Source organism: Notamacropus eugenii, chromosome 3, assembly GCF_028372415.1.
Source record: "Notamacropus eugenii isolate mMacEug1 chromosome 3, mMacEug1.pri_v2, whole genome shotgun sequence".
Taxonomy (NCBI): domain Eukaryota; kingdom Metazoa; phylum Chordata; class Mammalia; order Diprotodontia; family Macropodidae; genus Notamacropus; species Notamacropus eugenii.
In genome coordinates, this window is record NC_092874.1 from 263,551,774 (window position 1) to 263,577,999 (window position 26,226).

Here is a 26,226-nt window from a genome sequence, read left to right on the forward strand (position 1 = left end):
TCCTTGTCAGAAGTGCAGTAGGGGAGGGGACTCTTGTTTAGCTATGGGTTGAACCAATAAGGTCACTTCCAGCTCTAAACATTCTGTGCTTCTGTGCGGTCTCTAAATATCCTCTGGACACCTGAGGCCATGTGGATTCTTAACGGAAGTTTATGTATTTCATAAGAGATAACTGGAGATCCTCTTTTGAGCCTGTGATTCAGAGAATTCAATATGGAGTCAAAGTAGCTGCTACAATGAGTCTGGCAAGAAAGAGAAAACAAAACACTACAAAACAAAACAAAAGGACATGGTTATGAACAGAATTGCTCATGGCTTGTTCTATAATCCTCAGAAAGGCAGTGTTGTGTGGAGGATGAAGAGCTGGCCTTGAAGCTAGGAAGACCTGCATTCAAATGCTGGCTCTAATGCTTGCTAGCTTAGTGACTTTGGGCAGACTGCACTGGTGGAGGGAGTTTCCCTAGAAGGTGCTAGCTAACAGTATCCATGAAATCACAGGTCTAGTCCCTGCTCATCTCCCTACTAACATACACACCCTAGCCAAGATTGGACATTATGTGTTTCTGAGCTCTCCTTATAGACAAGAGGTAAGATGGCTTATTGCACAAACTGATGACCAGAAAAACAGGAAGAGCTAGGTTCAATCCCACTTTTGTCACATGTTGTCTTTCTAATTCTAGACCAGTCACTTAACATCTCAGTGCCCCAGAAAATTCTCTAGGATTGCAAATTGTTAAAAAAGAAAAAAAAGGCACAGACTTGCAACTGGAGGGAAAGTTCCTTACCTACTGGTAGGATGTCTCTTGCAATACCACCTTGAGTTTTGTTTTGTTTTTTTATAATCTCTTCTGCTCTCAAAAACTAACTGGGTTTAGTCCTGATATCTACTTAAACTGCCTAGCAATAGTTTATAAAGGCAGTGTGGAGTAGTGGATAGAGTGGTGAAGATCTGTGTTCAGATCCCGCCCAGACACTTTGTGCCTGTGGACTAGTCATTTTCGTGCTTCATGCCTTAGTTTCCTCATGTGTGAAATGAGAGATTTGAACCCAAACCTTTAATATTCATTATATCTCTAAATCTATGATTCTAGAAGCCTCCTATATCATTGAAATCAAAGATCCTATATGTATAAATGTGCACACATGTGTATATACACATGTATATGTATACATGTGTATATATATACATACATACACATATACACAATACACACACACATACACACATTTGGTGTTTACAAGTTAGTCATCATATCAAACAAACATACTTTGGAATCGGTTTTATAGTTGGAAGGGAACAGTGTTGTTACCTAATTCAACGTCTTTGTGTGAATAAGCCTTCCCATTGTAACTTATCTTACTGATAAAAGACCCACTAGCCTTTACTTAAAGCACTCCAAATAAGGGAGAATCCATTATGTCTTGAGGCAGCCCATTTTCCTCTTGGATTATTTTAATTACCAGAAAGTTTTGCCCTATATCAAGGTGGAATATACCTCTTTGCAACTCCTACCCATCTGTTGTATGTGTGTTTTTTGGGGCCAGAAAACACATTTAATCAATTTTCAAGGGGACAATCATTCAAATTCTTGAAGGAAGCCATGTTGTTTCCCTTAAGCTTCTAGCCTTCTGGTTAAACACCCTCATTCTTCCTTCCATTGGTCCTTATGGCACAAACTCAAGACCTCTCACCAACCAGCCTTTGCTGGACATTCTCCAACTTGCAAATGTCTTTGCTAAAGTGTGGAATCCAGAACTGAACACAATACTTCATATGGGGGTTGATGGTGGGATGGTGGCATTATCAATTTCTTAGTCTGAAAGCAATGCCTCCTTTATAGAGTCTAAGGCAACACAGACAACTTATCTATCATTTATAATCTGAGAAAGTTGTGCAGGGTTACTGAGAAATATGCTCTTTGTTGCATAGCTATTATGTGTCATTGTGTTCATCCTTCGTTTTCAAAGAGGACCATGACATCAGAAAAATGAGGACATGATCTGCACTTCACTATGTTTTGAGTGAGGGAGGGCTGTACAAGGTCACCAGCCTCACTTTCTTCTTCTAAGCCATCTGGATCCAGTGATCAGATATTCATCAGGATGACTGGAGATGACCCAGGATGCCATGGAAGACCTTGGCCTTTTCAGATACTCACTTAAAGTGAGATAATGCCTATTCAGTGAATAGGCCTCTTTAAAATGGGAAACACTTGATCCACCATCTTTCTCATTCTAGAGCTAGCTCCCTATTGAAATGGCCAACTCTCATTTTACCTTTATCCCCATTAAATCTCATCTTAATCATTCTAGAGCATTGCAGAATCCCAGAATTGGAAGGAACCTGAGACCATCTAATATCATCTATACCCGAAGACACCCCCGTCCCCATCAACACCATCCCCAGAAAGTGACCATCCAGCCCTTGTCTGAAGAAGGCAATCTTCCACTTTTAAATAATTCTAGCTATGAAGAAGTACTTCCTAATATCAAACCTACATGTTGCCATTTTGCAGCTTCCATCCATTACTCCTGGTTGACCTTTATTACCAATTAGAACAAATCTGGTTACTCTTCCTTGTTGTAGATTTTCACATATTTGAAAACAACTATCATGCCCTGTCCCCTAAGCAATTTCTTCTCTAGCTAGATTAAACTTCCCCAGTTGTTCCAGACAATCCTCAGGATTTAGGTCAGTGTTCTACCTAGTCAAGAACTTTTGAATACTAACTGTAATCCAGTGTACCAATTAGCCTGTAATATTTAGAGAAAGCTCTGCAGTCTCAATCACATGGACATTCACTCCTCTCCTACAACCTTTTGCATCCATGGTAGTTTTTTTTTCACTAGGTATCTCTGTAAAATGTTCATAGAACATTCATTTCACATGCTCAAGTTCTTTCTCTGTCAAAGTCTCTGTCTCTGTCTTTCTGTGTCTCTGTTAGACATCTTACAATGTGACACTTAGACTATTCACCAGGAGTAGGTGTGTTGTATAGAATCTTTGGTACTGGACACAGGAATCTGTGTGACTCTGGGCATGTCCCTTAACCCATATCAGCCTCAGTCTTTTCATCTTTAAAATGAGAAGACTATACTGAAGGGTCTTCAGGATTCTCTATGGCTCTGAGCCTCTGATCCTATGGCCTATTTCCTTTCATTATCCTTTTCCAGTCATACATTTTCTCGATGACATCTTTTACTTAGTTCTTGTGTGTAAGACTTCCTTGGTAATATCCTGCAAGCTGTTTAACTCTGCTAAGTGGCTTTTCATTAAATTCATAAATTACTTGTAACTTTATTTCTTCTTGATCATTGTGTCCCATGACTCAGAGACATGTAGATTAACTAATAGGACATCAGTTTTAAAACAATGAGCTCTTACAGCAGGGAGGCACTTGAAAATATTTACATAATTTCACAACATGACTCAGATGGATCTCTTCGTACTGCGTAATTCTGCTTCAGTCTCATTAGTAATTTGTAATATGTGATCTAAGGGTGTGTGTGTGTGTGTGTGTGTGTGTGTGTGTGTATGTATGTGTTTGTGTGTGCATATATGTATATATAAACAGAAAACTCTTTGAACCTCTGGACTGTATACATTTTTTCATTCATATTGCTCTTCAATATGGTTGGTTACACCAATTTTTTTGAATATATTCCATTTTACCAAGAAGGCTTTGTAGCATTCTGGGAATCATGCAATGAATATAATGTTATTCATGAATAGGAACATTTAAAGAACCTGACCTTCAAGAGGGAATCCTTCTTGTATTAAAACTCTGTCCAGCAAGAACATCTCTGATTTTGGCAATAATCTTAGGTGAGCTTATGTTTCCCTTTGTTAATACCTCACTTGTTGTCAATATTCAAGGATCGTTAAACAAATTTATCTTCAGAGTTCCATCTGTCAGCATCTTGCATAATTTTAATATATGTAGAATAACTGCTTTTTGAGGAAGACTTTCACAGACTGGTGGATAGTGTGATGACCCTGAGTTCAAATCCAGTATCAGATATTTACCAGTTGTGTGGCTCTGGGTAAGTCAGCTAAACCTGCCTCAGTTTCCTCAACTGTAAAATGATAATAATAGTACATGCCTCCCAGAGTTGATATGAAGATAAAATGAGATAATATTTTTAAAGTGTTTCATAAACCCTAAAAGCACATGAAAATGCTAGTTTTATTATTGCCATTTAATACTACATTTTGTCCTATTGTCAGATTTTGTTTTAGAACCATCAAACAGACGTGGTGAGGTCTCCTGACTGCAAGGCCCTTGCTTATTCTAATGTATCCACAAAGTATCTCTGATCGTTTACATTCTCTTAAGATTTTCTCCCCTTTTCACAACTACTAATTAATAAGCATATAACATTATTAGCTCCTAACTCATAAGGGCCCTCAAGGGGCTTGGCCTGGATTTTAATAATTGATTTAAGATGTTATTGAGTTGTTGTGACCTTGGAAGCACAGTGGTACTGGGGAAAAGGTACTGGGTTTTAAGTTAGGGGACTGATTCCTACCTGTGGGAGCTTAGGCCTCTGACTTCAATTCTTTGGGCCTCAGTTTCTGATTGATTCATCTGTAAGGACCTTAGCTTAAAAAGGCCAGGGTCATCTCCAGTCTTGCTGATCTGTACCAGATCACTGGACCCAGCTGGCTCCAGAGGAGAAAGTGAGGTGGTAAATTTATACAGCCCTGCCTCATTTAAATCCAACTCACTCGCATGTCATGGCATCATCTCTCTGATGTCAGGATCCTCTTTGAAAACAATAAAAAAACAATAAAAAAATAATAAAATGAAATTCTTAAACTATAGGGACTGTAAGGTCCTATGAATAGCTTACTAGCATGGCAGTCTTTGAGCTGGAAAGAACTGTATCCCTCAGCTTCCTCTATCTAAGAGAGTTTGAGAACTATTTGATATCAATTCCATGAAAAGATTGGGTTAGGTGGGGCTGGAGTGGGAGGAAAGTGCCTTGTTCAAAATCTTCCTGGTTCTCAGGACTGATGTATTTCCTCTTTGAATGTTGGGAGGAAATATGTTCTTCGTTGATCTTGGGTTAAGGCCTATGGTTACATTCATTTCCTTTAATTAAAGCCAGTAAGTCTGGAGATGGGCTGAAACTCCCTGTGAAGCTCTGTTTCATTTTTAATCTTCATAAACAGCAGTAATGACTTTTTTAATTAAACAAATACCATTACTGTCTTGATTGAAAAGAAAAATAAAATTTTAAGTAGGTCTTTGTTTAAAAAAAAGTGTTGAGATCAGAATTTTGTTTTGTTTTTCATACAGAAGAACAAAATGTCCTTGATTCTATACTTAGGAATAGATTGTACTTTTTAAAAATTCCCGTATTCCTTCCCACCCTCTAGATGTGTGGTATGAGACTGAGGCTGAGGGGAACTGGTTTCAAAGTACACTAAGACTTTTGGGACACATTATACAAAAGCCTGCCTTCCACATGTAATTAGAAATGAAAATGTTCTCAAATAAGGAAAAAAATCCTAACTGATTTCATCTATTTACCTGATATTTTTTAATGAGTTTTTTTGGTATTAAGATACGTAACAGTACTCAAGTAGTTTATAATTTTGTCCTTACTCTGTGGGCTTCCTATGACATCTGACCCCAGGCATTTCAGAATGAAATGTCAAATATGGGGGAAGATGTTAACTTCCTCTCCTGGGTAGGGATCACAAAGGACTTTCTTCTTGTCAATCTGGGATGGTAGTGTTTCACAAATGCTAGATCTCACTGAATAAATGTTCTGCAGGTAGGAAATGTGACTAGCAAATAGCATGTCCCATGTCTGTGACTTTTCATAGACTTGCCATGATGTCTGGAATGGTCACCCTCCTCTTTGCCACCACTTACAGGCCCCCTCCTGTATGAGACCTTTATCCTCCCTCTAGCTTTTAGAGCATCCCTGCTTTCCATATGAAAATTACCTTATTAGTTTCCTTAAATACATTCTGTATCAATTTATACGTATACTATACACTTTATTTTCCCCAATAGAATATAAACTCCTTGAGGGTAAGGGCTGTTTTATTTTGCCCAGCATTATGCCTGTTACATGGAAGGTTCTTAATAAATGTTTATTAATTAAGAATGGGCCAATCTGTGAACTAAAGACTTTTAAATGATCAGTAAAGAGGTGTGATTGCTGTGTAGAGCAGACGGGAAATTATATGAGCAAATATGTTAGACTGAACTGTGTTATTTCACATTTATGGAGACCCTTCTATTAATCACTGAAAACAAGAGATATTTTTGGGGAAGCCAGAGACTGCTTACCTATATTCTCATAAGTACCTGGGAATGGTTGCCAGTGCCCATGATTACATCGGTATTAAAAACTCCCACAATTCAAAGCCCAGTTATGACTTGGTAAGTTCCCTGATGACCATAGAGGTTAAGTTATGTCTTTGAGGCCATAGGAACAAAGGAAGTGGAAAAAGTAAGGAGTGAGGAAGGAAGAAAGAAAAGAAAGAAAGAGAAAGGAAAGAAGGAAGGAAGGAAGGGAGGGAGGGAGGAAGGAAGGAAGGAAGGAAGGAAGGAAGGAAGGAAGGAAGGAAGGAAGGAAGGAAGGAAGGAAGGAAGGAAAGAATAATTGATTAAGTGCCTGTGCTAAGCACTTTATAAATATTATTTAATTCTCAAAACAACCTTGGGAGGTAGGTACTATTATTGTTCTCATTTTACAGTTGAAGAAATTGAGGCAGAGAGAGTGCTTTGCTTGGGATCACAGAGTGTAAGTGTCTGAGGCAGGATTTGGGCTAAGGTCTTGCAAACTGCAAGAATATGTGCTCTATCCTCTCCCCACTTAGCTATCCCAGGGAGACAAAAATTCAACATATTTGACTCCAATCCCAAAGTAATATCCAATGTTCCTCTGCCTCCTCAATCATGCCATGATTCTATTCAGAAGCAAAACAAAGCCCTTCTGTTTTTATTTCTCAAGTATGTTGTTGAATATTTATACAAGGTCCTCTGCCTATCAGATGAAGGACTGTGTTAGTCTAAAGTTTATCACCTTTTCCCCAGAGGAGATGGAGGGGAGCTAAACATCCCTTGGGGTAATGGAGGTCAAGTGCTAGAAGAAAATTTCTTATCAGATTATTCTTCTTTAAAGGAATCCCTTTTATTATCATTTTTTGGGGGGAATGTAGAATTATCATTTTTATTATATAATAACAACTGACATTGATTATAGTACCTCAAGGTTTACAAAGCCCTTTACAGACATTTTCCCTTTGACCCTCTTAATACTGTGAATTATTTTACAAATGATGTATGTGAGTTTCAGAGATATTACATTAAGTAACTTCCCTGGTGTGGCTGCAAATTTTGGAGGCAGGATTGGAATCCAGGTCTCTAGTATCTTTAGGTCCACTCTTCTTTCCTTCCTTCCTTCTCTCTCACTCCCTTCCTCCCTCCTTTCTTTGTCTCTTTTCTTTCTTTTTTCCTTTCTTTCTCTTTCTTTCTCTCTCTTTTTTCTTTCTTTCTTTCCTTTCTCTTTTTCTTTCTATTTCTCTTTTCTTCCTTCCTTCCTTCCTTTCTTTCTTTCCTTCTTTCTTTCCTTCCTTCCTTCCTTCCTTCCTTCCTTCCTTCCTTCCTTCCTTCCTTCCTTCCTTCCTTCCTTCCTTCTTTCTTTCTATCTTTCTTCTCCTTCATATGCTTCTATATAAATACATTTGTGACACATTATTCATGTTTACCTACCTCTGTGTGCTTCTCACTCTATATACACATTATGCTTAATTTGAAAATATGCTTACATATAACAATATTTTCCACTATGAATTAATAAAAATACATTTCACATTTAGAATATCCTTGACAATTCTTTAATTTTATTCACTAGTCTTTGGCCAAAGCCCCTAATGTTCTCACCAGGTAATAAAATTAGATTAATATTATTAATAACATTGCTTTGTAGCCGTATTATGCTTTAGCATTTTCAAACTACATTTCTCTAGTTCTAATTTGACCTGTACAATAACCTTGAAAAGTAGGCAGGCATTTAGTTTATGTTGTTGCTGTTTGTCTTTCATTCTCAAAGAGGACCATGGCATCAGGGAGGTGACTGACGCCATGACATGCAAGTGAATTGGATTTAAGTGAAGAAGGGCTCTGCAAAGTTACCAGCCTCACTTTCTCCTCTCGACCTATCTGGGGACAGTGGCAATATATAGATCAAAAATGTGCCCCAGTTACTTAGTGAAATACATTTTTTTTTCATTTATGTAGGAATAAACTTAATGTATAGTTTGTGATTTCCCCAAGGTCATACAGCTAGTGAGTACAGGAACTAGGATCAGAAACCCTCATACTCTGAGTAGTTAACAAAGAAGAATTCTCTCTAGGCTACGGATTCAGTGCATCATTCCACAGTGGGAAAGCATCCTTTGGTGGCCAGCCATTATCTGCCTCCCTAGCCTCAGAACTATGGACCTGATGTCTATGGGATGGAGAAAAAAAACAACAACTGAATATGACAGAGGGAGCTGTACAAACATGCCTTTGGAGGTGTTGGTTAGGGACTGAGGTGGCTAGAAAACTGTCAAACTTTATGGGCAGTGTCTGCAAGTTGGGACATGGGAGATGCTTCAACTATGAAATCTGATTGGATGCAGGAGGCTAAGAAGAAACCAGACCTGAGATAATGAAAATGATTGTTGCCCTTTGGAGGGATAGGTAATCTTGTAGAAGATTTTTCCTTCTGCTTTTTTAGAATCATAGATTTAGCACTGCCAGGGACTTCTTGGGCAATCTAGCCCGACTATTCATTTTACAAATGAAGAAACTGAGGACCAGGCAGGTGATCTTCTCAGTATAACAGAGGTAATTATCCTTGGTAGAATTTGAACCCAATCCCCTGATTCCAACATGACTGCCCTTCTTAATATACTACTGTGGCCTTTTTGTTTGTTTTTAGCTGCTTCTAGAGTTATCAAGAATCCTCATTTTAAACTGACCCTCATTTGGCTATATTTTACTGAAAGAGAAAGGTATCGTGGGGCAAAGTGGAGAGAAAGAAAAGAAGCCCATGAAGTAGTATTTCAAATAACTTAATTTAGTTAATTTAACTTAATTTTAATTTAATAATTAAATAAGAAATATAAGAATATGAGAAATATAAGGAAATAGGTTATCAAAAAGTATGTCTCTATCTCTCCATTCAGAAGAAAGGTATAAATATGGGATGAGAAAAATAAATTGGGGATTAGTTGAGTTGGACATGGAATAAGAAGCTAGAGTTCAGGAAACTAGAAAATCTGTGGTTTAAAAGAGAAAAGAGATGCTTGCAAACTTTGGGGCAAAATGTACTGGAGAGAGACAATTAATTGAATGCAGGAAGAATGAGGATTACCAGTTACATGAAAAGTAAGGAAATAGACATTATACTTAACAGCCCAGAGGGCTGTTTAAGGTAAGCAATGGATTATTCTCATTATGTTAATTACACAGTCACTTAACTGGGTAAATCTCAGCTGCTTTTCTGTATAGCTGAACTTGCGGATGTAAATACCTTCTAGGAAATCTACCACAGCGTAAAGATGACATGTACAATTAGCTCTCTGAAAATATTGATACTTGTGAGTTTTAAATAAAGAATTCCAATAGTATATGAAATGAATGAATTCCTTGTTCAGTGATAGTATACATTCATTAAGCCTGTTTTTCTGATTCATCCATGTTTCTCCTCCCGCTTCTGTAAATCATTAGACAATCTAACCTAATCAGAAGAGCTCTGAAATCCTAGTCAGGAGAGATTAAGTTCACTATGTATCTTTGTATATATGGCAACTCCGGTGTGAGGAAATGGCAAACCACTCCAGTATCTTTGCCAAGAAAGCACCATGGTCCATGGGGTCATTTAAAGTCAGACATGACTGAATAACCGAATAATATCAGATACACGTATGTGGATAGGGATGTCATTTCGGTCCTTTTTGAGAACAAAGGACAACATTATCTATATGCACACACATGTATATATGCGTATGTCTATACATGTGATATATATATATATATGTACATATTATATTTTTTTCTGGAATTGTAATTTCATTTGGTAAGAGAACTCTCAGTGAGAAAACTCCCTTTGCCAGTGTTCATCTGTAAATTACTTACCCTCCATCTCAGTTTCCTCATTTGTAAAATGGGGACAGTATAATAGTACCTACTTCCTAGAGCTATATGAGGATCAGATGAGATGGTAATTGTCAAATGTTTTGCAAATTTTTAATCACTGTATTAATGTGATCATGAGGATGATAACAGGGATGATGTCTTTCTTAGGGAGTTCTCTGAGGTGCTGGAGATTACAATGATTTTCCCAAAATGTCTCAGAGGTTTTCCTGACTTTGAGGTCAGCTCTCTGTCTTCTGTTTCCCACCTGCATGCCTCCATATGGGGATAAATATTCCATTGTACCATACTATGATTCTAATACTTTGAAAACACAGTTTTGAATCCTTCCTAAAGAATAATTTGATTTTCTTTTTTCAGTTTTTTTTTGTTTTTTCTGTCTCATGGTTTTTCCCTTTTGTTCTGATTATTCTTTCGCAATGTGACTGATGTGGAAATATGTTTAATATGATAATGCATATATAGCCTATATCAGATTTCATACTGTCTTGGGGAGGGGGGAACAGAGGGTGGGGACAATTTAGAAGTAAAAATCTTATAAAAGTAAATGTTGAAAACTAAGAATTAATTAATTAATTAAAATACAATTTGAGCTGTCTGACCCCAAACTAGTAACTTACCTCAATGATCTCCAAAAAGGGGGTGGGGAAGTAAGCTAGGTAGTACAGAGGATAGAGCTATTATTATCTCCATTTTATAGATGGGGAAACTGAGCCTAAGAGAAGTTAAATGATTCGTCCAAGGTCAGACAGCTACTAAATGCCTGAGGCAGGATTTGAACTTTATCAGTAAGAACAGGGTTGCCAAGGAAGGTTTTAGACTAAGGGAATGGTATTCTCTAGGTCCACAAACAATTTGGTCTCACAGCCCTCTTATTCTCTTAATTATTGAGGACCACAAAGAGCTTTGGTGTATATGGGCTCTATCTATCAACATTTATCCCAATAGGAATTAAAACATCTTAGTATTATTGTGAAAATAGTTTTGCATTGAGAACAACCTGAGAGGGTGTGGGAGTCTCCAGAACACACTTAGAGCCACTATTCTAGATAGCTCCTGAGAAGATTAATCAGGTAGCAATATGAACAAGAGACTTGAGAGAAGATAGTCTGGAAAAAGGATGATCACTTAGGACAATATTATAGCCTAGAAGATTCAAGGGCCTGAAGTAGGATCATTAGAATAGGAGAGGAGAAGAAAAAACAGATGCAAATGTATTATGGATGTGGTCAGTGTTTTTTGAAATCACTTTTTTCTTCCTTTCTGAGACATTATGTTGTTGTTAAGTCATTTTTAAAGTCATTTCCAACTCTGCATGTGACTCCATTGGGGTTTCCTTGGAAAAGACACTGGAGTGGTTTGCTTTCTTCCCCAGCTCATTTTGCAGATGAGGAAACTGAGGCAAACAAGGTGAAGTGATTTGCCCATGGTCACACAGTTATTAAATGTCTGAGGCAAGAATTGGACTCAGGAAAATGAGTCTTTCTGACTCCAGGTTTGGTACTCTATCCACTGCACCATTTCGGAAAATAGTATCACAAAGAGACTATAACTCCCAGAAAATGTGAGTTTCATAATTTATTATTTCTTGGAATTGACAAATTTCTTAATTTGTTTTTTTATCTCTAGAAAGCAGCATGAAATCTTGCATTAGAGTGGATATTTAGTAGATACTTCTTCAAAGAATGGATGGATGGAGGAATGGTTTGGTTGATGGTTGCATAGATGTGTAGTAGAGGGAAGCATCTTGATATTTATATTAAAGAAATAATGGTCAAATTTCATACTTAAACATCAAATTTATTTCTCATAAATGTATTGTGGTTTCCTTTGGGAGTGTGAAATAAGGGAACTTGTCAAATGGCAAGGCCAAAGAATGTGTTCCTTCAACTATGTCTAAGGGAAAAACGTCTTTATTTTAAAGATTAGGGAAGAAAGAATTTCACTGACTTTCAGTCAAAGTAGTTTTTAATTTAGAACAATTCTAACATATTTAGAAATATTCTTCCCCTTCCTTTATTCATATTTATGCTCAGGAAAAAAAAGATATGTTATCTGGAATAGTTTTATATCATTGTCTCTAGTGTAGGATGTGACTTATTTATCCTGGCATCCAACGCTCTTCATAACTTGGCTATACCCTACATTTCACATTGCTTTCTTTTCTGTACCATTACTGGCCCTTCACTAAATGTCATGTTTCATTTCCTCATTCCCTGCATACGCCATACCCCATGTCTGAAATACATTGCCTTTCCATCTCTACCTGGCAGAATCCTTCTGTTTCTTTAAGGCCTCAAGTAGTACCTTCCCCGGTCTTTCCAGTTCTTCTGACCTCAAATACCTCATTCAAAAACCTCAGCTCTCCCTCTCCTCATCATTCCCAGCTACCTTAGATGCAGTTGCCAAACACTGTTGATTATAGGTCCACAGCATCCATCACATCCATCCCTCTTCTCCACTCACAAAACCACCCTAGTTAAGAACCGATCACTTCTTGTCTCACCTGTTGCAAATGGCTTCCTAACTGGTCTCTCTGCCAGTCAGCTTTCCAACTAGCTGCAAGCTGATACTCCTAAATCATAGGGCTGACCACATCATTTCCTCCTCAAAAAACTTGAATAGACCCACTATTACTTCTTGGATAAAACTCAAACTTCTCTGGCATTTTAAAGCCCTTTATAACCTGACTGCCATCTATATTTTTAGACTATATTCACATGGATTCCCTCTATGTTGCAGCCACAAAGCCCAATTGATGTCTTCCAGATTCTTCCTCCTTGGCTTTTTGGGAACTGACCCATCACTTCTAGAATGTTCCTCTCCCTTACTTTTACCTCATGCCCACAATACATTGTATTAAAGGCTTTAAATAAATATTTGTGGAGTGCATTGTTATTACAACAAGGAATATATGGATCAAATAGTTTTTGTAATTAAATGGTCATTAAGAAAGAAGATTTTAATGACTGTTCATAAGCCATTAGCCATTATAGCAGTTGCTTTTAATTATGTTAAGGTAACTGTCTATACCAAAGTCCTTACAAAATACTACCTGAGTACTCACTATGTGCAAGGTATTGTTCAAGGTCCTGGGTATACTGAGATAATATATCCCTTGCCCTATAAGGATGCATAATGTAGTTGAGGATTTAAAGCAAATGGAAGGAAGGAAGGAAGAAAGGAAGGAAAAATGGGCTTATTAAATGCCTTATATATGCCAAGCACTATGCTGAACACTTTAAAAATCATTGTCTCATTCAATCCTTGCAACGATTCAGGCAATTAGATGCTTTAATAATCCTCATTTTTATCATCGAAGAAACCAACACAGACAAATCAATGGCTAAGTGACTTGCCCAGGCTCACATAGCCAGCAGTAAGTGTCTGAAGCCTCATTTGAACTCAGATCTTCTAAATCTATTCCCAGAGCTCTATTCACTGTGTCACCTAGCTGCCTGTAAACAGCAATATAGGATCACACATCTAGAACTGGAAAGGAAGTCAGAGGTCATCTTATCCAACCCCCTCACTGTACGGATGAGAAAAGCGAGGTCTTCGAACGTTCAATACTTTGCCGGAGGTCACATAGGTAGTAAGTGTCAGAGGCAGGAAATTACAGGATTTTTTACAGTCCTCTGACCCCAGAGCCAGTGTTCTTTCAACAACAGTCTACTGCTTACATAAAAACAGATACATAGCAAAACATGGAAACTAAGCCTACAACCAACCTTATTAACCATGGACTCGACAATGTTTTAAGACAGTGAAGGAAATGAGACTTTGTGATGGAAGCTCTACGTGTAAAATAAGCCAGAGTGTTGTGTTTTAAATGTATAACAAAACTGAGGATCAGTCTAGAGACAATTGATTTGAATGAATTCAACTCCATTCCCTGCCAACTTGATGCCATGAAATTTGATTGAAATTTCTAGCCCTCATCTGCTCCTCTGCCTCTGCAGGCATCGTCAAAGTCTAGGCCAAATTTAGTTTCACCCCTCATAACCCAGTCCCCAAGTCATATAAGTTTGTGAACCATCAAGAAGAAAATGGCTAGTACCACTTTCCATATTTATGATATTTTGAGACCTTAGATGCCTTCCTCCAAAAGCATATTTCCAGTATATGTTTTATTGGGCTGTTACAAAATAAATAAAAATACTGCTGCTCCATAGTGGAATAACAATTGGCTCTCCCTTCCAATTCAACTCATAAAACCTGCTAAACAAACAAAAAAAAAAAAATGAGACTAGGCAGCATGGCAAGAAAATAATGTTTTGCTCTATTGAAATAACATCTCTTCACACTGATCTATTGATCTGCAGTAAGAGAGAAAGAATTATGGCCTCATTTATTAATTAGATGAAATAATTCTTACAACAGGAAAACATTGTTCGCTGTCTTTATATTCTTTTTTCCCTGTCTCTCTCTAAATAAACAGAGTAGAACTAGAACATTTGTACTTAAAATAGACATGAAAGTCACAGCATCATAGATTTGAAGCTGGACAGGACCTTAGAGGTCACCTAATCCCACTCCCTCATTTGAGAGAATGAAAAAAATTAAGGAGCTACAACTTGGCCAACCAGACACAAGAGCAGCAGCAGAAGCAGTAGTGACGACATTTATATGATGCTCCAAGATTTACAAAATACTTTCCAAACACTCTGTCATTTTCTCCTCAAGGCAACCCTGGGTGGTAGGTACTTTTATTATCTCCATTTTATTGATGAGAAAACTGAGGCAAACAGAGGTGAAGTGACTTGCTGGGGTTACCTAGCTGGTGAATGTCAGGATAATTTGAACTCAGATCTCCTACATTCTAATTCCTACTTTCCATCCACTATAGTACCTAGTAAGCACAGGGACCAAGATTTTAACTCAGGTCCCTTGACCCTGAATACAGTGTTGTTTTTACTGTGCCAAGCTTTCCTTTCTTGATTTTACAATTAATTGACCCATCTATATCTATATCTATATCTATATCTAGATATATATAAGCTTTCCTTTCTTGATTTTACAATTTATCAACCTATAGATATATAGATAAATCTATAGTAGACATATCTATCTATCTATCCTAGATAGATAGATAGATAGATAGATAGATAGATAGATAGATAGATGATATATCATGAAAAATGATTTTAAAGTACTAGGCTAGTGGACAGAACACTTAATTTGGAGTCAAAGAAACTGAGCTCAACCTCTGCTTTCATATTGATTGGCTGTGCATTTATGGATAAGTCATTTAGAGCATGTTTTCCTCGTTTATAAAATGAAGGTTTAGGGTGTATATTTTCTGCCTTCTGGAGCCATCCAACTTAAGATCCTAATAAAGATAATCAAATGAAATACAGGCAGGTAGGTGGCACAGTAGTTAGAGGGCCAGGCCTAGATCCACAAAGACCTGAGTTCAAATTCAACTTGAGATACTTACTAAGCTGTGTGACCCTGGGCAAGTCATTTAACTCTATTTGCCTCAGGTTCCTCATCTGTAAAATGAGCTGGGGAAAGAATGACAAATCACTCCAGTATCTTTGCCAAGAGAATCCCAAATGGGCGAAGGAAGAATCAGACACATCTGAACAAATCAAAAAACTGAAATACGACCAACCAAAGAGTTGTTTTAGCTTGATATCTTTGAAGTTAATGAGATTAAGGAAAAATTTTAAAAATAATAAATAGGCTAACATTTGGCTTTATGCTTACTTTTATTTGTATCAGTGTGCTCTGTAATTCCAGCACCATAACTATGTGGTTGATCTATGTAAATATGCAATTTTGTGTGTGTGTGTGTGTGTGTGCTTTTTCCCCACAGTCATTTCCAATTTTTTTTTTTTGTATGAGGTTTTCTGACGTCTAAAACACTGAATGCAAGGAATACTGGAAGCACAGCCTGAGGGTCCCTAAGTCCTGGGGGTCCCTCAGTTGACTCCTAAAGAAAAAGGTTATAGCCCAAGTTAAAGTTTAAGAATATTCAGCGTGCTACAGGACAAAAGAGAAGATGGGGACAAGGGAAGGGAGGGATGACAGAAGAGAGGGCAGATTGGCGATAGGGGTAATCAGAAAGCTCGGTGTTTTGGGGTGGGGGGAGGGGACAAATGGGGAGAAAATTTGGAACCCAAAATTTTGTGAAAACGAATGTTTAAAGTTAAATAAATTAATTAAAAAAAAGAATATTCAGGGTGATTGTACTTTTGTGAGTAATGTTCTAAACAGAGACTTTCGCTCTACTCTTTCTTATTTCACAACAAATAAGAGACACATTTGAATGAATTTTGTCCAGATTAAAAAAAATAAAAAAGCTCTCCCTCCCCCAACTCCCAATGACACCAGTGCATCATTCTAATCACCATTTTCGGTATGGCTCAAATATTATTCAGTATTTAAAGCAAGACAACTGTTTTTAGGGGAAAATGACTATTGGAACAATATATAAGCAGTCTGGCAGTAATGTAGACAGCACCTGGTGTTCTAGGCAGTGATTTGGGTTTGTAAATGGTTGGAATATGAATAGTGGATTATGTTTGAAATTAAGACTCTGTTAGTTCCCACTATGAGAATAAAAACATGTGTTTCATGGGGGTTAAGCAATCTATTTTCTTTGTTTTTTCATTAATGCCACTGATATTTTTTTTTAAAAAAATCATGTAGGTCAATACAGAATTCTAATTAAATGCAAAAGACAAAGCCCAAGAAAAGTAAGCTAAGCTCAAAGTTAGTAAATAAAACACACCTGAGTTTATTAGTTTTTTTTTTTTGTTTTAGGATCTTAAATTTAGAGCTCCAAGAGACATTAGGCAGCATCTGATTCAACCCATAGACCCATTTTACAAATTAGGAAACTGAGGCACAGACAGATTAAGTGACTTGTCTAAAGTTATTTGGTTGTGTATAAAATTATAGATCTAGAAATGGATGGGACCATAGAGGTCATCTAGTCTAAGCTCTTCATTTTACAAATGGGAAAACTGAGATTCAGGTACATTAAGTAGCTTATCTAAAGTCACACCATATGTATTATGTAGAAGGATTTGAAACCAAATTGCCTGAATCTTAGAGCCAGTGAATGTTCTCTCTTTAGCACTACACTGTATCCCTAGTAATAACTGAGTGGAATTGGAACTTTGAGTTCAAATCCAATGTTCTTTCTCCTTCAACATACTTCTCAAACCTATATAACACACAATATTTCCCAATAATCTCCCTTTCAGGCACCCACCAAACTTTACCCACTAAGCTTCCAAGATCAAATGAAATCTAGCATTTTTTGAGTTACCTCTTTTTTCCTTCTTATTTAATATTTTATTTTTTCCCCATTACATGTAAAAACAATTTTAACATTCTTTTTTTCTTCAAATTTTGAGTTCCAAATTCCCTCTCTCACCTCCCCCTTCTCATTGAGAAGGCAAGCAATTTGACATAGATTATACATGCATAGTCATTCAAAATACATTTCCAAGTAAGTCATGCTATGAAAGAAAACACAGAAAAAAATCACAAGAAAAATAAAGAAAAAAGTATTTTCAATCCGCATTCAGGCTATACTAGTTCTTTCTCTGGAGATGGAAAGCACTTTTTATCATGAGGATTACAGAATTGTCTTGGATCATTGTATTGCTGAGTTATTAATAGTAGATCATCATGAAATATTGCTGTTACAGTGGACAATGTTCTTCTGGTTCTGCTTGTTTCACTTTGCATCAGTTCATGTAAATCTTTTCATGCTTTTCTGAGAACATACTGCTCAACATTTCTTAAAGCACAATGGTATTCCATCACCATCACATACAACTTTGTCAGCCATTCTCCAATTGATAAACACCCTTCAATTTCCAATACTTTGCCACCACTAAATGAGGTGCTATAAATATTTTTGCACACATACATCCTTTTCCTTTTTGTTTCATATCTCTTTGGGATACAGACCTAGTAATGGTATTTCTTGGCCAAAGGGTGTGCATGGGTTTATAGCCCTTTGGACATGGTTCCAAATTGCTCTCCAGAATGGTTGAACCGGTACACAACATCACCAGTTGTAGATGAGTGTTTTAATTATCCCACGTTCCCTCCAACATTTCTCATTTTCCTTTTCTATCCCATTAGCTAAGCTGACAGATGTGAGGTAGTAGGTCAGGCTTGTTTTTCTTTGCATATCATGAGCTATCTCTTTCGATTCACTAATTCAAATATAGAAAGGCAAGTATATTTATGCATTAATTGTGAATATAAAAGTCACTTTTCTAGTCTACTTTTCCCCAGTCTTTTATTATTATAATTAGCACAATGACTGGTATATAATGTGAATTGGGATAGAGACTGGACCTGAGATTTCTTCACTCTTCATCGCTTTGCGTGAAAACAGAAAGTCTTAGAGAGTTGCCTACATCAGAGATGTCAAAACACTCCCTCGGGCTTTCCAAACCAGATAAAAATGAAACTGAGAAATATTTAACAAAATATAGAAATAGATAATAAAATGGGCATGATGTTAATATGTGCTTTTCTAAGTCAGTGTGCATCCAGCAGGGCTCTTTATGTATGCTTAGTGGACCCATTTGTGTTTGAGTTTGACATCACTGGCCTAGATCATTGAGCATTAAGTGACTTGTCTAGGGGCCCCCCCAACTAGGAAATGTCCAATGTATAACTTGAACCTTGATCTTCATGATCTGGAGGCCAGTTCTTTGGGTGCACTATGGCACAGAACCTCTCAGTCAGTCAGTCAGCCAACAAGCATTTATACAGCACATAGGAGGTACTTAATAAATACTTGTCTGTTGATTGATTTCTCCTTTGCATTCAGTCCCTAGTGCATGGATCAGTAGCAGCTTTCTGAAATTATTCATGATAGGGGGTCAATAGTAAAGAAAGTCAATACCATTTATGTTTGTAATGCATTTCAGAAGATTTATTTATTTATTTTTATGGATTGCATTGCCTTGGGAGGGCATAGGTGTTAAAAAGAAGAGAGAAATGTAGGATGACAAACATATTGCTACATCAGTCATGAATGTAAAAGTCAAATAATTTTGATCACATCGTCCATGTGTATAGGTAATTTATAGTCTGCCAGTACCATGTTATAAAAACCAAGGTGGGTCTGTTAAGAGTATTCAAGTAGCAGCTGTACTTTGTTCAGTCATGTTTGACTCTTTGTGACACCATGGATCATGCTATTATTGCTAATATTATATTTTATGTGTGTATGCTAATATTCTCCATGTAGTTTTCTTGACAAAGATACTGGAGTGCTTTGCTATTTCCTTCTCCAGTCAATTAAGGCAGAAGTTTAGTGACTTGCCAGGGTCACACTAGACATCTGAGGCTGGCTTTGAACTCAGGTCTTTTTTGACTTCAGGCTCAGCACTCTGTCCACTGAGCTACTAAGCTGCCTCCTACACAAACAGAGATAATGTGACCTGTCCAGGATTACACATCTGGTGAATATTTGAGAGTATTTGAGGCTGGATTTCAACTCAGGTCTTCCTGACTGCAGAAATTGCACTGCTGCTCTGAATTTGGTTCCTTACCTGAAACTTAACCAGCTCTCTCTCTCTCTCTCTCTCTCTCTCTCTCTCTCTCTCTCTCTCTCTCTCTCTCTCTCTCTCTCTCTCTCTCTCTCTCTCTCTCTCTCTTTCTCATTCTCCTCCTCCCTCCCTCTCTCTGTCTCTCTGTTTCTATCTCTGTCTCTCTGTCTCTGTCTCTGTCTCTGTCTGTCTCTGTCTCTCTCTCTCTGTCTCTCTGTTTCTATCTCTGTCTCTCTCTGTCTCTGTCTCTCTCTCTCTCTGTGTCTCTCTCTCTCTCTCTCTCTCTCTCTCTCTCTCTCTCTCTCTCTCTCTCTGTCTCTCTGTTTCTCTCTCTGTCTCTCTGTCTCTCTGTCTCTCTCTCTGTCTCTATGTTTCTATCTCTCTCTCTCTGTCTCTCTCTCTCTCACTCTCAGGTCAATTCCTTCTAGAAGAAGCCCCGGCTGATGGAGGCAGCTGAGATGGCCCAGAAGGCAGCAGAGCTGGACAGCGATGAATTTGATGTTGTCTTCAATGCAGCCCACATGCTCAGGTGAGTCTCCTTTGACCTCTCATTTGGCTGTCACCCTTTGATTCCTGAAGACCTGGCTTTGAGGGAGCTGTTTCTTGGCTAGTCCTTTGGAATATTCCCCCATTATTGTTCATGAAGATGTATTTTGCTTATTTGATCTCTGGTGAAAGTTTTGTGGCTCTGTTTTTAAAGTTTCACAACCTAGGATATATATATATATATATATATATATATATATATATATATATATATATATATATATATATATATATATATATATATATTAATAATCTCATAATCAATGCTTTGCCATCATACTGAAACCACATATCTTCTTTCAAGAATTCAACTCCGACTTGCCACTGAAACATTTAAAAAGCTTGTCACTTAGATGATAAACAAATAAAAGAGCAAACCAACCATTTTACAGAAACTTAGCAGGGGATACGGACTGGATCTATGATTTCAGTGGCATAAGGAATTCCTAAGAATGGAAATGCCCTCCACCAATGCAGGTCAGCAACTTAGGGTCAGAGAGGTAGCTATAACATGTATGAAAAGGTTAGGTGACTTATCTAAGGTCATATAGCCAATATATACCAGGACTTGAACCTGAGGCTTCCTGGTTCAGAGGCTCATACTGGCCATGAAACGATGCTAACTGTCTTAGTCAATTTTAAATTAATTGGTGTGATGCAGAGGATGCCTTTGAACTGACAAAATCTTATTTCAAATCATGCCTCTGACACTGTTGTTACCGCAAGTCACCCCAGATCTCAGTTTCCTCATCTGTAACATAATAAGCTTAGAATTGGAAGGGACTTTACAAGTCACCTAGTATTGTTCTCCCCCACTTCTAACCCCATTTTACAGATGAGAATACTGAGGCTCAGAAAAATTAAGTGACCTACCCAGAGTTAGACAGCTAATAAGTTAGAAAGATGAGATTTGTACCCAAGGCTTCCTGGCTCCAAGTCCAGTCCTCAAACCACTCCACTATTTTGTGAAGTAAATGGGATGGAATACATTGTCACAGAGGTCCTTTTTGCTTTAGAGACATGAAGTTCTTCTGTTCCTCCAAGGGAAAATGCAATGTTATTATATTGTATAAATGATAATTATTATTGTTTGAAAGATGTTATTTCATTCTATTAGCAAAAAATGTATTCCTTCCTTTCCCCTTCTTAAAGTGGATATGCCTAGTGTTTCCATTCCATTACGTTCTTGCTTCAGTCCTTAAAGGAAGACAGCATTCCCGCAGTCCTTGCTGTGCTTCCTTTTGAAAGATGGATTTGTAGTTATGGAGATTACCTTTAAAATGCTGATGGTAAAGGTTAGTATGCATCTATCAATTTAAAAAGAAATCTACTTTCAGAAAAACAAAAGAGCTGTTTCCCAGACAGTTCCGACAATTGACATGGGACTATTATCATTAGCTACAATGGTATTTCCAGTGGCTCTTATTTTTTTTTGGCTCATCTTTTCTCAACTGTATGATAAGGAAAAGCAAAACTAGCCGAGAACAAGTAGACTGTGCAGTTTTTGTTGAAAGCCTTCACTCTGTGTTAATTTGTGACTTTCATACCATACTTGTTTTACACTGCACCCAAGAGACATACCACTTGAAAATACAAGTAAGGATTCAACTGGTTGACTGCATACTTGTGAAATCAGTGCCAGGACCTGCACGCTATATTATCAGATTGATTAATTACATCAAAGGGACTTCCCTTTTGGGTTATTGGCCATTTTGGTTTTGTATTCTTCCCCCTTGTGGCTTGTCATTTAATCAATTGAGTGAATGCTTGGTATGGGTGCTCCCTCCATCAATGTGGGATGGTGACTCCTCTGTAAGTTGGGCAGAGTTTTCAGGAGACGGTGAGAGTTTATTTTGCCCATGACCAACAGCTAGTATGTGTGTGAGGCCAAACTGAAGTTCATATAAGACTAACCCTCCATCCACTGGGCCAGGGATCCTTTATGGGTGTGTGTGTGTGTGTGTGTGTGTGTGTGTGTGTGTGTGTGTGTGTGTGTGTGTGTGTGTGTAATATACCCCTTTGGTAGTCTAAAAGAACCTATGGATCCCATTTGCATAATAGTGTTTTTAAACTTACATGATCAATCAAATCTATAGAAAAGCAAAAGAAACCAAAGTTAGTGATAATAAAGATATGTGTGCATCTTTCTCTATGTATATATATGTACATATATGTATATATATGTGTGCATGTGTGTCTATATTTATATGTAAATATATGTGTATATATGAATGTGTATACATGTATATATGCTAATATGTGTGTATGCATACACACATACATATATATGTATGTGTATATATATATATATATATATATATATATTTTCCAATCTGAGTTCACACCCTGAAATCTATCCAATCTTCAGATTCCAGGTTAAGAACCACTGAACTAAACATGCTGCCTTCCTATACCGTTTTTTGTCATTTTTTAGTGATTTTATTGGCATACAGAATTTCTAATGAGAAGTCTCCCTCTTCCAAGGCAGACCAGTACTTGTGCTGCCATTTATAGGTTTAAAGTGTTGCCTGCAGATACTGAGAAATTAAGTGATTTGCCTCTTCCACACAAAACTAATCTGTGTTAAAAGCAGGAAAAATTAGATCTTCCTGGCTTCAAAATGAGTCTTCTATCTACCAAACCACACTGACACTTTATACCTAGTGAACTGTACCTCATTTGAATGATAAGGATAGGTATTCTGTTAATGAAAAAAGAATTTCCTTTTAGCATAAGATAACTCCCTATAATGATAATAACACATTTGAAGAGAAAGCAAAACTTACTCCGTCCTGATCATAATTGTCATCTTCTGAGCATGGCATTCTCTTATTAATGCACTGAAACTGAAACACCCATATCAATGGGGACTTTTGTCCAATATCTTCCTAATAGAGTATAGTCTGAATCTCCCTATTTCCTATGTTGAGAGCAGAGTTACTGAAAGCTCTATAAGTTAAGAGGAGGCTTTTCACTGCAAGTCAGGAATATTCCCAGGATCATAGGGTTTAAATCTGTAAAAAGCCTTAGAGATCACCTCCTTCAACCCACTCACTGTACAGATGTGGAAACTGAGGCCTAGATCTGTGAATGGTCTTATCTAATTCATATTGAAAATAGATAGGATAGCTAAGATTTGAACTGAAATCCTCTAACTTCAGGTCTCGTGCTTTCTGCTGTGACATGTGAACTCTCAGTTCAAGTGTTTTACTATTATGGAAATTATTAACTTTTTCCCAAGGCTGCAAGGAGAGTGGAAAGAACACTGAATCAAAGAGTTGAGGCACTGGGCTTTTAGCATTAATAGCTTCCATTTTTATGGCCTTTTATCTTCACCCCCTTCATCATTTCCAAGCTATTCCAGAACCCAGTGGTTGAGAAGATCTGTCACCAGTAGAGGTCTTCCTTCTTTACTACCTCTTCTGACTATTTTAACTGCTTTCATGGCTTAGATGAGATGCAAATCATCAGCTATATGCCTGCCAATAAGATGAAGGACCACCAGGCCTTAACATCTGTCCTATTTACCTCTATGACCAGTTATTATTCATTTGTGTCCAACCCTCTGTGACTCCATAGACCATAGCATGCCAGGCCCTTCTATCTTCACTGTCTCTCAAAGCCTGTCCAAACTTATGTTCTCTGCTGCCACAACATTATCTGTTCATCTCATCCTTTGGCCATCCCCTCCTCCTTTTGCTTTCAATCTTTCCCTTCAGAGTCTTTTCAGATAAATTCTATCTTCTCATTGAGGCAGCTAGGTGAAGCAGTGGATAGAGCACCAGTGTAGGAGTCAGGAGGACCTGAGTTCAAGTCTCACCTGAGACAGGACACTCACTAGCTGTGTGACCTTGGGAAAGTCACTTAACCCCAATTGCCTCATCCTGGGTCATCTTCAGTCATCCTGATGAATATCTGGTCACTGGATTCAGATGGCTCTGGAGGAGAAGTGAGGCTGGTGACATGCACAGCCCTCCCTCGCTCAAAACAAAGTCAAGTGCAAGTCATGTCATTATTTCTCTGATGGCATGGTGTTCTTTGGCAACAAAGGATGAACACACATACACATCTTCTCATTATGTGGCCAAAGTATTTCAGCTTTACCTTCAGTATTTTTCTTTCCAACAAATAGTCTCAATTGATATCTTTAAGTATTGATTGATTTGATCAGTAGGGCTGGTAGAAAGAACCATATCACCAGTCATCTGACCCATTAAGGCAATCTAAGGACTCTTGGGCTTTATCTCCCTCTCTGATACACTTTTAGGCTTATTAGATTTTTCCTTGCCACTGAAATTTTCTTTTGTGTGTTCTTTCCCTTAGAGAATGACCTAATGGAGAATACACTGTCTAGCTTTTTCTATTTGTATCCAGAGAGCTTAGCACATATTTTGTGCTCATTCAATGCTTTCTCATTCATTCGTTTTGTTCATTCATTTAGTAATTCATTATCTCATTTGGGCCTCACAATGCCCCTTGTGGATATGGACATTACAATATTAACAAATAGTTTTATTCTTATTACTCGTATGAGGAACTAAGCCTCAGGTTAAGTGACTTGCCCAGGGTCATATAGCTAGTAGGTGTCTGAGGTGGGATTTGAAGCCAAGTCACTGCTGACTTCATGTCTAGTGCCCTTTGAGCTACACTCCAGTAGCTCCCAAAGAGACAAAGGTGGTTCTCAAGGTGGAAAAGAGTATTTCTAATCCTAAATAGGTTGCTTTTTTTTCCTTCAGTCATATCCCACTTTGGAGATTTCTAGGCAGATATCAGAGTGGTTTGCCATTTCTTTCTCCAGCCCATTTTACAGATGAAGAAACTCAGGCAATCAGGGTTAAGTGACTTGCCCAGGGTCACACTGCTAGCATTTGAGGTCACATTTGAAGTGAGGTAAATGAGTCTTCCTAACTCCAGGCTTGACACACTATCCACTGAGCCACCTAGTTACACATATCTCTTATTGAATCACTAGTGTTGATTGGTTTGAGGCACTGTTACATAGTAGGAAGACTAAGATTTGGAGTCAGAAGACAAGAGTTCAATCCTGGCGTTGCAACTTAACACCTTGGTGACCTAAGGCAAGTAAATGTCACCTCTCTGAGTCTCAGTTTCTGCTAACTGAAGGGTTTAATGGAAAGACGTACACATTTTGGAAATGCAGAGAGAAAAGGGAAAGAACTAGGTAAAGAGGAAGGAGAACCATGCTAAAAGCTATGTAGGTAGGGCAAATATTGTTAAACCCATTTTATAGATGAGGAAACAGAGTCTTTGACTGCTTTTAAACACAGAGAAATAGGAACTGCAGACGTAACATGCTTGCCTTTTACCACACTTTGGGGCATATGGGTAGCCATTTCCAAGGGCGTGGTGGCTAAAATGCACCGTTCTGACTTAGCGTGTCAGTTTTTGCTTTTTGCCACAATTAAGGAAGCCAATCCCAGAGGTTACTGCTTCATTTCTGTTTTACCTTCTCCTCCTTAAACTCAGGAGTTACTGTATAAGAAGGATCCCTTTATACAAACAAACCATTAGTTGTGTCTGGGCAGATACCAAATCCTAATGTGATGGTACAATGGTGGTGGAACCGAGAATTGTGACCATATCACAGTTAGTGGTTAGAGCTGTCAGAACAGATGTCTTCCTCACACCAGTTTTTACACATCTGGGGAAGCCAAAGTCATGTAAGTATCAAAATCCCAGTCTCTGGCATTTCTAGCCTTTCCTTAAATATTTGTGGTCTCATTTATTTCAGCTTAGCTTCTCTTCCAGTGGTAAGGATTTATCAGCTGGAATTCAAGTTTAGCCTTGCTCTGAGTAACATACAGCAATACATCAATCCTGCAAACATATTGGCAGAATCCCAGGAATTTCTGCCACCATTTCTTTTGATTTCCACGAGGCATGAAGAAGCAATACTTTCCTTTAGATCAGAAGGTGTTCCTTAGGACCGCAAACTTCAACTTTTTTCTTCTGTCTTT

The 26,226-nt window shown here is 37.8% G+C and overlaps 1 protein-coding gene across 1 annotated transcript in view; it reads left to right on the forward strand.

The window, feature by feature from the left end:
• Positions 1–26,226, forward strand: part of TMTC2 (transmembrane O-mannosyltransferase targeting cadherins 2) — a 518,935-nt gene that overhangs the window by 398,690 nt on the left and 94,019 nt on the right. Inside the window, 2 exon segments of the mRNA XM_072655497.1 lie at positions 20,116–20,138; positions 20,140–20,231. Coding sequence (XP_072511598.1) covers positions 20,116–20,138; positions 20,140–20,231 — 115 coding nt within the window.